At 33.3% G+C, this 15,292-nt stretch overlaps 1 protein-coding gene across 4 annotated transcripts in view; it reads right to left on the bottom strand.

Annotated features, from left to right (window-relative positions):
- The window catches only part of Pli (E3 ubiquitin-protein ligase pellino), a 298,776-nt gene that overhangs the window by 96,286 nt on the left and 187,198 nt on the right, over positions 1 to 15,292 (bottom strand). For all 4 annotated transcript variants that reach the window (XM_072534651.1, XM_072534650.1, XM_072534654.1 and 1 more), the window contains exon 2: positions 13,710 to 13,805. In XM_072534651.1, the coding sequence (XP_072390752.1) occupies positions 13,710 to 13,805 (96 nt within the window). The remainder of the gene's footprint in view (positions 1 to 13,709; positions 13,806 to 15,292) is intronic.

A 15,292-nucleotide genomic window follows, 5' to 3' on the forward strand; every position in this document is an offset into this window, starting at 1 on the left:
TCCAATTTCTCTGTGTTCCTCAATTGTACCTTTTATGATAAGCTGAAGGATTCTAAGAAATGTCCTAGGTATGAAATCTTTCTTATTCCACAGTATTCAGAGCATTATTCTATTCAATCATATCTCAAACAATTCCAGGCAATTAATCGTATCAGCCTTCGAAGTATAGGTATTGGTGCCATGTAACAACACTGACCAAATATAGCATTTGATCATTCTTGTAATTTTAGGTTTACGCTGTGGTTACAGAAGAATAATTTCATTTTAAGAAACGTTTTGCGAGCTGCTTCATTTTGCATTTGATCTCTGTACTTCAGTCTAGTTGGTCTGTAATGTAGCATCCCAGATATTTAAAGTGAAAAACTCTACGGCGATTGAAATTTACTATCATACGTTTTGTCTTAGAAACATTCATTTTTAGACCCATTTCAACAACTCTTGAGTGCCCTGGAGACTACTGGATAAGATCGTCAGCGTGTCTAGATTATTAATCAATTCACCATTGGTTTTCACTCTAATCGCAAGTATTTATCTTGCAAAGCCTGTTTGAAAATTATATCCGAGTAGATGTTAAATAATAGCGCGCATTTTAGCCTGACGCTTGCATCGGCGACTAGAGAGTTGTTGTCAGATCGCAGTTATCTGGTCCAGTATATGTCGTAACTCTACTGATGGAGTTCATAAATCTTTTGTTGATAAGAATGTAATAAAGAGGTAGATATGTAAAAACAATTCAATTGGAGTTACTGCTCCTCTGTCCATGGGTTTGTGAGATCCTCAGATTCTTAAAATTACCGTCATCTCGGGAATAGACGAAGAGAGTTCCGGAATTATTAAACTACTTGCATCAACGATGTTTCATTGCAGTGCACAATACAGAGAAACTCATTTGCCCTTTTGGCAGCAAGTCGCTGTGACCGTACTGTATTTTCACGACGGTCTTGTGCAGTCTTGCCATGCACGTAACGACTGTTATTGTGGAATGTGAAATAGATCCTACTGGTTGCACATATTCTGTTGTTGAGGTTGCATTGTATTGATGGACAAAAGAAATCATAAGGCACCTGATTAAAAGATTCCAGTGAAGGCGACAGATCAACAGGCAACCTCACAAGAAGTGGTGAAAATTCGAACGACAGTCTATCTAACTGACTAGGTACTACGAGCTTGCTTGGAATTTGAGGGATTGAGCAGGGTGGCGGCAAGAAATCCGGAAAGACAGATTTCAATTTACTTATCGAGCGGCGACAGCAGAATTCGTCCGCACATTTAATCACTTGCAAGAAATATTGCAATTCACGGACGTGAGTGCTATACCTTGTCAGATTAGATTATGCAGGATCCTTCCAGCTACCTTCAGGCTCCGAAACATCGTAGTTGTCAATTTTCGCGTTTTTTCAACTTTTGAAGGCATTACAGTATGAATTTACTACAACTACAACATTGACTACAGCAATGTGTTTCTGTATATACTGGCAATAAAACACTGTAACGTTTTAAAAGATTCCCCCCCCCCCCCCTCAACACTTGAACGACCCTTCTTCAATAGTTAAACTTCAATCAATTTAATTATGACACTTGTCAAAAGAAGCTGTGTTAGAAATCAAATGAGTACTAATTTGGAACAAATTATGACGAACTATTATCAAAACGTTCACACTCGTTTACTTTTGACATAAAAATGTATTTATACGTTCACTATAGTTTTTAAATACAAAAGTTAATATGGGCTTCAAAATGTTTCCCTTTAGTTTTTGGTTCGCCACTAAAAAAGTCTGTTCATCGCTGGATTGAAGTTTTAGTTGGAGAAAAATAAGATAAAGGAATACATATTTAATTTGTAAAATATTTCGATAGTTCGTTACATATAAGCATTCATTCGTGACGAAATTATATTTAAACAATAATTATTAAAAAATGAGAAATTTAACAGCGACTATTAATTTTATGTGGTTTCATTAAATATTTGAATAAATATAAAAGATATCATTGTTGCAAATTTTCGAATTTCACTAAATTACTTTTACCCATTTAATTGATTTGAATTAGGAAATTTCGTTGATTAAAGTAAGCGAAACCGCCACAATTTAAAAGATTTCTCTTGTAAAATTATAATTTGAAGGAGTGTGCATCCCGTTCTTAAACCATTAAATGCTTTATATCCGCTGTAATCCATAGGAATCAAGATATATCTTGTTTTCAGTATGATTTCTCATAGAAAGTCTAGTACTTTTTAACCGTATTACTACAACATTCTTTTTCAGGTTTTTTAGGACCGTTTTCGTGACAAGTATAATGGCGGCTGTGAATTCTCAGGTTTCCAAGGAAAAAATGTTCTTAGCCCAAACTGTAGAGAAAAAAACGTGCATTAATAAGTGAATTTTTGAAACCAGCAGCGTTATGGAGGGCAATTCCTGAAGTAACCTCCAAGTGCGTGGAACTCCAAACCGTTGCTTATAAATTTTTATGGCACTTTAAGGTGCAAAAACGGTGTTTTTCATCGTTATTATTTTTATTGTATCAAATCAATATTTTAAAATAAAATTAGTACAATATTATAAAAGTAAATATAAAAAGCTTTAATTTGAACTATGTTACAATAAATTTGACCCAATAAAAATTTAAAAATGAACGATTGAAAGTCCAAAAATGTCAATTTTTCGCTTTTTTTTTTTATTTTTTAAATAACTTTTGTAACATTCTTTTTTTATGCAAAAAGCATTATATTGTAGCTCTTTTAATTACAAATCGATGAGACTTCATAAGATCCGATCGGTCAATTCCTTTTCGAGATACGTTTAATTGTTTATACAATTTCTTAAATGTTTATAAATTTTGCAGGGCCAGAACCTTTATTTTGAAGAAAAATTCAATTCTAAACGGATTCTCTTCTTAATCGATTATATTTTTATGTAGGAATAAAAATATTTGCTCAAAAAATTTTGCTTCCCCTTTAATTAAGCCACAGCGCCCCCTATACGGGTAGAAGTGGAGTTAGCTTAATTTGTTTAAATTATAGTAGAAGTCAGGGTCGTTTGGCCTACTCTCCTTCACTTCCACTCTGACGTCGTTCAGCTCGAGAACGGCTGGTTGGATCGTGACTCATGAGGGGTTGTTGGAAAGAGGATAGCTCGAGAAGTAAATAATGAAGAGTTGGGTCAGAGGGTGAGTTGTCAAAAAGACACTAAACTTACAGTGCCCATACAACTTAACATAAAGGATTGTACGATATGTCATATGACAGGATTTAGCAAATAGAATACGATGACAAAGAAAAATCAAACATGGCAGCATGCCAAAAAGGCTTTAGACACATTTCTTTGCTACTATCTGGCCAATCTTGACGTGAGAGGTATTATATGACAAGCTTTATATAATGACAAAAAAATCAAACATAGCGGCATGCCATAAATACTGTAAGCTTATTTTAATTTAAATTAGGCTTAATATTTTTTGAATACACAATAACTGTTGTAAATTGATAGATTAACTTCAAATTTAGTAAGAAAGAATGTATACTTAATTAGAGGACCGAAAGACGTTTGAAGGGTTTATATTTCCTTAAAAATTAAAAAAATATATGTACTTTCATAATATTGTACTCATTTTACCCTAAAGTATTGATTTGATACAATAAAAATAATCAAAAAAAAAAGAGTGTGGCACTTGAGGAGTGCCGACAGAAGTGAATACTTATATCTGCTTATTACTGAATTGTTAATATTTTTTAAACCACTACACATTTAAGTTCTTTAAAATTTAAAAAATCTTAATTTTTTTCTTTAACAATTTTGTTTAATGACTAGTAATTTTCAAAATTTGTTAAATAAAATACATATAGAATTTATTCATATACATTTCCATTATTATCTTGTATTTATGCTTAATTATTTCATTTTGATTTAATTTTCATTAAAAACTTTCCATTTGTAAATACTTGCTTATTTATAAACGACTATACAATTTCAAAAATAATTTTTTTTTTAATTTTTTATATTTTTTATATTTTTTAAAAATTTTTATATTTTTTTATAATTTTAAATAATGTTACTAAATTTGGTTGAATTTTATTTATTTTATTTCATACAGATATTTTGAAATAAAAATTGGCCAAACCAATCCAGTCATTCTCGAGTTATATAATATATTATATAAAATTATAAGTGCATACGTATGTATATTATGTATATTACGGTATGTATACCGCAAGGTTACTACACCCGTCTCGATTTTTCGAGACACGCTAATTAGGATTTCGGTCCCGTCAAAACATCATACCGAGCGATAAGAAGTATTCACTTCAAAACACCGTTTTTTGTACCTTTTAAAAGTGCCATAAAAAATTATAAACAACAGATTGGAGTTTTAAATACTTGGAGGTTACTCTAGACACTGTCCTCCATCTGGTTTCAAAAATTCACTAATTAATACTCAAAATCATTCATTTTTGCCTCTACAGCTTGGACCCTCTAGGTTTGCCGATCATTAAATAAATTTTACCTGCTCCTTTTACCTGCTATTTTTAAGGTAAGATAGAAGAAGAAGAATAAGTTCTGTAGTGCAGATTAATATCTCTAGTAGTTTTAAAGATCTTTGATAAGAGCATTCAACCAATGTCTCTTCCGTAATCTGTTTCTGCTCGTACCCCCTCTCCACATATACACAATAACTGCAAGCTTAAGCAACTTAAACAAGTGGCATAGCTGCGAGATCGGTATGTAACTGCTTGGTTGTGTTAGATCGTTACCAGGTTTCAGCAAGGCAATCACTCGGTACTTCCGCCAGGACTTCGGTATCAGGATTTTAATGTATTGGTCATTTATTTCAATTACCATAGCTAGAAAGTATTTGTAATTTTTTTACTTTTTCGAGGAGCATCGCTTATGAAAAAGCGTTTTCATGAAGACCTGATAATTTCTTTACAATTCCAAAAGTCAAAAATCGACTTTGTAGTCAACGATTTTCAACAATAGACGAAGCCGTTGAAGCATTTAAAATTGCTTAAGATATCTTCTGACTGGCTCTGATAACTGGTTTACAAGTATGAAAACAAAAATTATTTTGTTTTTTTTTTTTTTTCAAAAACTTGTTATTTATACGAGGGCAGTCCAAAGTACTTAGCCTCACCGTTCGAAGGCGCCACTATGGAAAGAGAAATTTACTATCGTGTAGTACATTCTTGTAAACGGCTACTGTCAATATTTCAACCAAAAGCGTAACCGCGAGACCACTTCAGAACAATGTTTGACGATGCTTAAGCGAAATCCGAAAGATTTTCTGTGCCGTTTTGTGACCGTCAACGAAATATGGATCCACTAGTACACATCAGAGACCAATAATGCTTAATTGATGAGCCGATTCGACATCGAATTGTAGAAAAAACGGCCCCATTTGGCAAAAAACAAAGTGCTTTTCCACCATGACAACGCACCAGCTCACAACTTGGGCTACGAACTGCTGCCCCATCTACCTTATTCTCCAGATTTGGCCCCGTGCTCTTCTTTTTCTTTTGTAGGTTAAGTACTTATTGCAACGCCCTCGTATAAATATTGCATTCCAATATGTCTGTTTAGCTTACATTATAACAATATCTTTGAATACGGGTAACCAAATCTATTGTATATTAGTATGGGATTGAAATTGTCATTTTTCAATTGTAAGTTGGTCACTACAGAGAGAAGCTTGAGAGGCTCAGGTTTACACCCACAGATGTTTGCCGAATCAAATATGATTAATTTTATTAACACACATCAGAAAGTGAAAATAATATTTTAGGCTGATCTAGCTTAATTTCACTATGCTAGGGGGTCTAAAACAATAGAAGATAACTCAACTGTCCTGCAAATTCTTCCAATCCAAAAAATGTTGGTCATTATATTAACGTAAAGTTTACAAAACATTTGAGAAAATCAAAAGAATATTACTATTAATAAAGGTAGTATTATTTGGCTAGGGCTAGACTATCGATCAATTTCTTAATTTCTACAATTTGACAATTTTGCCTATATTTATAATTTACTTAAATACCTATTTAATCTAATAATAAACGGTTCAGGATGCATTGTCTTGTAATCCAGGATGTTTCTTTTGTTGTTATAAAACACTGCTAATTTCGTCTAACGGAAATTATTTGAGAAAGTACAACTACTTAACTTAGTAAAAAAATTAGCATGCAAAACAATCCTTGTCATTGAGGTTAGAACCTATTTTCAGTGACCTACTTCCTAAATATATACCTTACACGAATATTGGTACATATATAAAAAATTGTTACTGTAAACATTTAATAGGAAAACTTAAATTTTAACCGAATCTATTTAATTATGATAGAAACATATATGTTTCTATCATAATTAAGGATATGGTTATTTTGAAATATCGCACACAACACAATGCAACCATTATTTATTCAACAGAACTGGTGAGCAATAAGTATTATTATGAAATTCAAATAAAAAGAACAAATTTCAAAAGATCCAAAGCCTCTTGTCCGTTGAATTATTTATTAATGCATAAAATTCATAAATATTTGGAAAATTTAACCAAGGCACCTGTTCATATTTTTTATGTCTTAGTGAAGGAATCATTAAAATGGCAGCCGGGCACCGTTTCGGGACCATATGGCAAGTAATACATCATTTGGAAACTCTTGAAAATGTTACTAAGTATGTTCCTAGATTTGTGCGATTCTATCGCGTCGTTTCATAATTGTTACCTTTCAATGTTCAACGAGGACAATGTAAAAAGTAGGAACTACCCCAAATAATTTGATAGTTTTCAGCTTTTATGGAAAATGCACGACGAGGACACTTTATTTTTCCAGTTTCTACATTATAATAAAATTTACTTAGTTAGTTATTGACATCTGTCAAAAATAAGTCTCCATCGACATTTTTTTTAAACGACAATGTATTATTCAAGATACCTTTAAGAACCACGAGATGCGATTTCAAAATGGTGATCTTTGTGTTGTGAGAATTATATGTATTAAATTAAATACCAATGACAGAATTTTTCTATAAGCTTATTGTTTTGATTATAATTTCGAATTTTTAATGTATTGTTTATAATTATAATTGTTTAATGTTTTCAGAAACTTTTCTTATTTATCATAAAATTAAAATTCTAATTGTATAAGAAACTTTTGATAGGAAATACATATACTGATAACAAGTTTTTTTAGCCATTTTTATTCGAGATACTCGTATGATCCGACATATTGAAGATACGTGTTGAACATTTCTAACGTGGAGCAACCTATTATAGTCTTAAAAATAAGTATATACAGTAGGAGTATTTAATTCTAAAACCATCGACTAGCAGTTAGAAAGTACTATATGTATTTAAAGTATTATAGAACTGCTCTTTGCCTAGAAGATTTGCCTAAAATATAGGAAAAGAGAGTAGAACTTAAAAAATAGGGGGAAGGAAGCTGAAAAAATAATCAAATGGAATTAACCATGTGGAAAAATTATATGATTTAGCATCTAAAAAAAACACGAGATTAATATTTTCATGGAAGATTTGAACTGCTACATATTCACAGTTCTGCTCTACGGAATGGAAGCGTGGACACTGACTGTTGCATCTATGAATTGGCTCGAAGCTTTCGAAATGTGGTGTTATAGGCGCATCTTACGTATATCCTGGGTTGACAGAGTTACTAATGTGGAGGTCCTGCGTAGAATGGGGAAAGAATGTGAAATTCTCATGAACGTCAAAACTAAAAAGTTGGAATATCTAGGACATGTAATGAGAAATCAAGAACGTTAAGGCCTTCTCCAGCTGATTCTCCAAGGGAAGGTAAATGGTAAGAGAGGACCGGGAAGAAGACGCATTTCCTGGCTTCAAAATTTACGAAAGTGGTATAACACGACTACCACTGAACTGTTCCGCGCTGCAATAAACAAAGTAAAGATAGCCGTGATGATCGCCAACATCCGGAACGGATAGGCACTTTAAGAACAAGATGGAAGATTTAAATGACAAGATTGGGAAAGGAGAACAGGAAGGTATCATAGGAAAATATGATGAGGAATACGGAACAAAGCAGATATGTACACCTGGAGATCACAAGCAGGTACATCTCAACGAGTGGTCCACAACCAAATAAAGTATATTATGTATAAACAAAAGCTACAGAAATTCAGTAAAAACCTATACAAGTGCAGATATACCGACTAAAATTTAGACTAAGATTTAAAACATTCCAAGGATGAAAAAGCAAGCAGTTACTATTTGTATTAAGAAATAAATGTTACATTCGAGTAACAAAACTTTTTATTTCGGGGCTATGGGACAATTGTAAACATACTTGAAACACATACAAATAAACCGAATATCTCTTTGTTTACTATTATCCCATTTAAAATTGCCATGGGCTTTATTTATGTGGCAAACAATGTGTTCACATTAACCCTAAAATATGATAAACATTGAATTACGCATGACGTAAATGTAAGAATGTATTTTTTACACTATGCGAATTTTCAGCTAGCTATATATAAAAACACCCAGAAAACAAGCGCTTTAAAATATATATTATAGTTTTTTACATTATTTACTATTGTTACAACTAAAAGCATTAGATACACCGATGATACCTTAGCACTAGGGCACTTGGACTGAGGTTCATCAAAATCATATTATTATGCCAGACCTGTGATCAGTATGTATTAACAAGAAAACTAAATATACACGTGAGTGCAAAACAATCGATTAAAAAGCGAGATTTGAGATTACACCTCCTGTTTCAATAAAGTAATGTAATAACTTTATTATTGAGCTTACAAAAACTCCTATTGCATGATTTGGAGGACACATTATAAAAACAATGTGCAATACGAACAGAGTTTCCTAAATATTCATCATTGGAGTAAACAGAAGAAAGACGTTATGAACAGAGAAATCATTAATTACAAAAAGGAATTCCTTTATTTTTCAGTATTTGATATTACCATCCCTTCTCCTAATTACACTTTCCAATTGATTTCCCATAAATCAGATGACTTTTCTAATAAATTCTTGAGAAATTGCTTCTTATTCATCATTAAGCGCAGCTCTCGATTCCATTATGTTCCCTGGTGCATGATTTCTGTACCGGATCCTTTGTTTAAGCTCATCCCAAACATGCTGTATTGGATTTAAGTCCGGGCTTAACGCATGTCAATTTATTGTAGGTATATTGATCTCAGTGAGATATGTGACGGTGACTCGTGTTGTATGGAATCGTGCATTATCGTGCATTAAAATAAAGTCATCACCAATAAATACCGCGTATGGAACCACACGTTCCTCCAAAATGTCTCAAATGTAACGATCCGCCGTTAACTTCCTCCACATTAAGTACGAAAACCAACTCGGTTTTTCCAGCCATGGAAATGCCTGCCCAAAACATGCAAGAATCGGCTACATATGACACAGTTTCTCTTATACAATATTGAGTAAATCGTTCTTCTGGCCTTCTATAGACTCGACGCCTCTTGTAGTTGCCGTGTAGGTAGATCCTACTTTCGTCGGCGAATAATACCTGATTCCATTGATAGTCGTCCTAATCCAGATGTTCGTGAGCAAATTCTAATCGCCTTTGTTTCTGGGCTGCAGATATCTTGGGACCCGTAGCTGCCTTTTGATGTCAGGTTGGCAGCCTTCAGTCTCCTTCTCGCTCTCCAAATGTTCGTAACCTCACCTCAGACCTCTCTAAGCTCTTCTTTGAAATTAACAACAGTCAAACGTCGACCGCTCAGGGATTTCGATACAAGAAATCGATCATCTCTCTACGTTGTTATTCGTTTACGGTCTGTTAAAGTTAACAGATACCCTGCATGGCAACGTAAGACCCCCAATGTGGGGGTTGCTGCTCCTGAGACGATATCTCTGTATGGGCTCTAGACTTTTTCTCCAAACTTCGTTCTGAGAGAGTACTATCATAAACTTTTTTGCTGGCAGGCACACAATACACGATTGGATTTGGAGATGTAGTATGGGACTGAGTGGAGCAACTCGTGTATCTCGGCAGTAATATCAATGAGGGCTGAGATCCAACCGTAGAAATTAAAAGCCAAATATAACGAGCCCGAGCAACAATTCTAGAAATGAGAAATGTCCTTTGCAGTCACTATCTTACTATTGACCTTCGAGACTGACACACTAGTACTATAATACGTATAGTAGAAGCGTGGGCCATGAAGTGAGGTTTTATTTGGTGAGCTTTTCAAATGTGGCTATATATACGATTATTAAAGATAAACTGGGTTATCAGAGTTAAGGATGACAAGGTTTTTAGATGGCTAAACCAAAAAACAGATCTAGTCAATATAATAAAAAGAAAATTATGGGCTTTAACATCTCATTATACAAGGAAAAATCGAAAGTAAAGCTTGTTCTTCTGGTATAGAAGACAAACATGACATAAAAACTTAATACAGTTGTACATAAAATCGAGTTCAACATTGCTATATATGTCATGATAGCGAATATGGTAGCACACATGATATCTATAACTAAAATTGTATCTCCTAGTTTTAGAAGTACCACTACAGATGCTCAATTAATGTTGATTTAGGTGTCCATGTTAACGTGATTTCGACACTAAATTACGGTTTCGAAAAATTCCACGTTTTTATTTATACACTAAAAGTTTTATACAGTCTAGCGGAAGTTACTCGAATGATATATCATATACCGTAAATATGATTTTCGTAAATTTTGATATTTCTTATGGTTGACAACGTTGACAGATTGAAAGTCCACCGCGTAGTTTAGCAGCAACAATTTTTAAAACAATCAACTTAGTGAAGAAATGGAAACCTCCTTGAAAATTTTCACGCGCCACACTCAAACGATTCAACGGAGGTGTCAGGAGAATCCCAGCTCCCGCACTGCTCATATAACATCCGAATATTTGAAGGTTTACACAATCAATTCGTGCTGCTATAAAAGACAGAAACATACAGGGTAGAAAAGCAATATCCATGATGAACGGCATTCTGTGGGACCAAACAATATCTAAAGCGAACAAACAACTCATATACAACACCATACTTAAAAGTGTAATCACATATGGCAGTGAAGTTTGGTCAATAAAACAAAGAACAGAGAAACTGTTACTAAACCCTGTTCATTTTACAAATGCCCAATTGTCAATAGAAGCACGAGAAAGCCAAACAGGGTCGTACTGATGTGTATCATATGATTTTTAAAAATATTTACTTTTGAAACTGTTAGTGTAAGAAATTCTTGAAATTTAATCATTATATCACAATTAAACTAAACTCTAAAAAATAACACGACCAGTAAATAACTTAATAATAACTAATAACATAAATATAACACAATATACTAACTTAAAAATTAACACGATACATTTTGAATTTAAAATGCTGGCAAGTTTGGATCTGTAACATGAGAATCCGTCTGGCTTAAGGTAATAAATTATATTTAATAGCCTCTTGACGAATGAGACAGCGAATATCAACACGTGCTCATATTTAGTGATGGGAATTTGCTAAATGAATGTACTTTAGCAACAGAAATGGACTTCTGGAGAAGAGCAGCAGGCAAATCAAGAAGAGATCGGATACCAAATGAGAGAATACGAGAAATGATGGGAGTCAAGCATACAATAGTTGATGACATAAAAACAAAACAGTTAATATGGTACGGCCATGTACAGAGAATGCCAGATGACAGGATTCCGAAACAGATTTTGACGTGGACACCACAAGGAAGAAGAAAAAGAGGAAGGCCGAGAAGAAGCTGGAGAGAGGGAATTGAAAAAGAACTAGAGGAAAGAGAAATCCCTCTAGGCCTATGGTTAAATAGAGAAGAATGGCGGTTAGGAGTCGGAAGTCGTCGGAGAACGCTGTGAACCGATAGTAGTAGTAGTAGAATCAATTTGGTGAGCCATCTTGCATACAGTCCTAAATTGGAACCATGTGATTTCTATGCGTTTTCGAGAATCAAAAACAAACTACTCGTTAAACGTTTTACGATGTCAGAAAAGGCGGTCGAAGCATACAAAAGTCCCATTGCTAAAGCTACGGTTTGTTAGAACAGTGCGCAGCCAGCATACACGTACAGCAGAATCTGTTCTACTCCACTCACGGCAGTTTTGGTTGAGTCGGTTTGTTAGATTAATTCGCATAAATATTCTGTCCTAAACTATATTTGTACTAAATCCACTAGTCTTTTATCTTCCTCAGGAGAAAATTTAGTAACTTCCCTTAATTATTACAATAATAATAACTATATAAAAATACAATCAAAGAAAACCATTTCTTTGATTTTGACGAACGTACGCGGCGTTCGACTGACTGTGAGTTGTAACCGTTTCAAAAGATTTAAAAGAAACTCATTATATATTTCGATTATATTTTTTTTTAATAAAACTAATAGCCCCATCTATCTGTCAAGTACCTACCTGTAGCCGACTCAAGGATTCTTCTGTAATTCCCAAATATATCCGGTAGATGAGCATATTTTTCAACTTGTCACTCACGCCCAATTTCCAGATTCAGGCGCCATGACAGCGCTTCGCTCTTTTCTGTTAAGACCGTCCAACCGTTAAGACGTGTTTCCAAAGTGGGTCTCAATTCAGAGGTGAGCAAATAAATCCTTTTCTTGTCCATATTTCAGATAGATATTTATTTTTTTAGACCCTTATTGGAGAGGCTATAATGCTGATATTATATTTCTAATACTCGTCGCAAGATAGTATTGCTATGGAGTTATTCCAGATCATGGCCCAGTAGCAGTATCTTTTTATGGAATCCCTAACCCCTCTTATCTAGGATGGTGGTGATTTGATATAGTACGTAGCTGAATCAATTTGGTGACTGATTAAATAAGAAGAGAAACAGAGCAGATTAAGGTTGTACCAATTTTTATTATACCTACTTTCAAGACAACAGAAATGATTATGAACTCAAAAAAAAGTGAAAATATAGTGAAGTGTTCTAATTTAATTTAAAGGTTTATTTTCTTCATTGTTCCTAGTTGATAAATAACTATATTATTTTCAATGTAAACAAATTTCGAAATTTGGGGTTAATATATATATATATATATATATATATATATATATATATATATATATATATATATATACATTCATTTTCTTTATAACCAATTCTTAATTTAATACGATACAAAGATTTTTTGTTTATGATAATGTTAACATAAAATAATATTTTGGAATCCCTTTGGGATAACGTAACTTTTAATGTTTTCTTTTTGTTCAATACTAAGAAATAATAAAGAATAGTTTTCTTGTAAACTTTCAATAAATCTTATTTTTTTTTTGCTCTTCCCCTTCGAGGATAAACCAGGGGTGGCGTCCAATAATAAATTATAATTTCATATTATCTAATTGTGCTTGAATTTAAAATACGATATAGTAGTTTCTATAACCCCGCCCTATTCTCTTCGACAACGAGCGATTCTGGCCTTGTAATATTATTGTAGCACGGCAGTGTTACAGAGTTATGCGTCGCTCACTGTTCTAACAAACCATAGCTTTAGACAACTATTTCGGACTGGCATAAATGATTCGACGATTGGTTTGTTCGAATGAACAAGTGTATTTATCTTAAAGCCGGATACTTTGACAAATAATACAGCTGATTTTTCCCAAAAATATGTTTTTCTTTTATTACTTAAACAAAACTATTAGGGCACCACTCGTACTAAGTAATAATAAATGAACTTACCCTAAAATGACTAGTTCTCCATATTTAACTTGTTTTGGTTTTTCTGAATTGGCACTCTCCTGTTCCTCTAAAATGGGAGATTCGGTGCCATCCGATCTGAAATTGAATAAAATCTATTAGATAATTTATAAATCTATTTATATTACTACATTGATTAATTAAGCAGGTAAATACAATTTAAAATTTAATTGTCATTTTTAAATAAATAAAACAAAAGTACTGGACTGAATTTAAAAATTTAAAGACTAGTGTATTCGTTCTGTGCAGCTGACGGGAGGGGATATACGTCACATTTAGAGCGCACATATCGGCCAAATTTGTTATCACCGTAAGGTCCGCTTGCCATTATGCGAATTTTAGTACTGATTTCACTACTAAAAATATTAGTTATAAGTCTATTTAATATGAAAAATGTGGGTTTGTTTTTGCAACTATCTTAATTTTAATTAGCATGTAGACATACGCTCTACCAATTTTGCATTGATAACCTAACAATGAAGTTTGTTTTATGATTAGAGTAAACAAAACACAGGTAAATAATGATGGTGAAAAAGAAGTTAAAATTATGTGCAGTAGCTTTAATTGTAATAATGATGCTTAAAAAATCATACACTTCTTAAAAAAAGTTTATGCAAAGGAACATTAAATATGTTGAATGAAGAATTATTAGTAGAAGACCCTTTGGCATATAAAAACTTTTTGCAAATGCATAATTTGTTTAAAAAATTGTTATCACCAGTTGAGAATAATCTCACTTTTAGTTAATATTTCATTATTTTTAGTACAAGAAATTAGAATATGCTTTAATTTTTAGTACTGAATCGGCGCGCTCATCTAATTTGTAGGTACAATATTTTTAGTATTAAATTCAGTAATGAATTCAGCATAACGGCAAGCAGACCTAAGGTTTTTATAACTAATAATTATACATTATAATTGTTCAAAACGATAGTAGGTAATATTTGTTGTTGCAGTTTCGCAATAATATAATATGAACATTTATAAAATATTAACAGACTTTTTGTTAGTTTTATTCTCCCCGTAGTATATTTAAACGTGATTGCGTGTACAAGGGCACAACGGTTTTAAGGGCTAAACATTGCAAGAAGAGCCATCTGCAAGATAACAAAGACGTAAGTTTGAGATAAGGGACGAGTTCCATATGCCATATGAGAGAGATGCGTTTGGGTTAAGAGTACCTGAGACACTTCGCTTCGGTCTTGTGCATAGTCGAGTTTGGTCTCCCAAACGACAGATACGTGGGTTTGGGTTGAGGGTTGTGCATCCTACCACACAAACTTCGCTTGAGTCTTGTGAAAAAGGCGAGTTTTTTTGATTCCTGAATTTTCACCGAACCAAAAGCAAACTCGACACATTCGAAAGGAAAGTACTGAGTACTAGGACCTGTGGGGGAAAACGGATTCTTCAGAGGTCGATACAACAACGAGCTTTATCAACTTTATAAGGAAGCACCACTGACAGACTTCATTAGAATACACAGATTGCAATGTGATAGGACATGTGATAAGAATCGGAGAGGATAGGCTACCAAAAAGAGCACTGAATGCTAGAATGCAGGGAAA

The sequence above is a fragment of the Diabrotica undecimpunctata genome, chromosome 6, assembly GCF_040954645.1.
Source record: "Diabrotica undecimpunctata isolate CICGRU chromosome 6, icDiaUnde3, whole genome shotgun sequence".
NCBI lineage: Eukaryota > Metazoa > Arthropoda > Insecta > Coleoptera > Chrysomelidae > Diabrotica > Diabrotica undecimpunctata.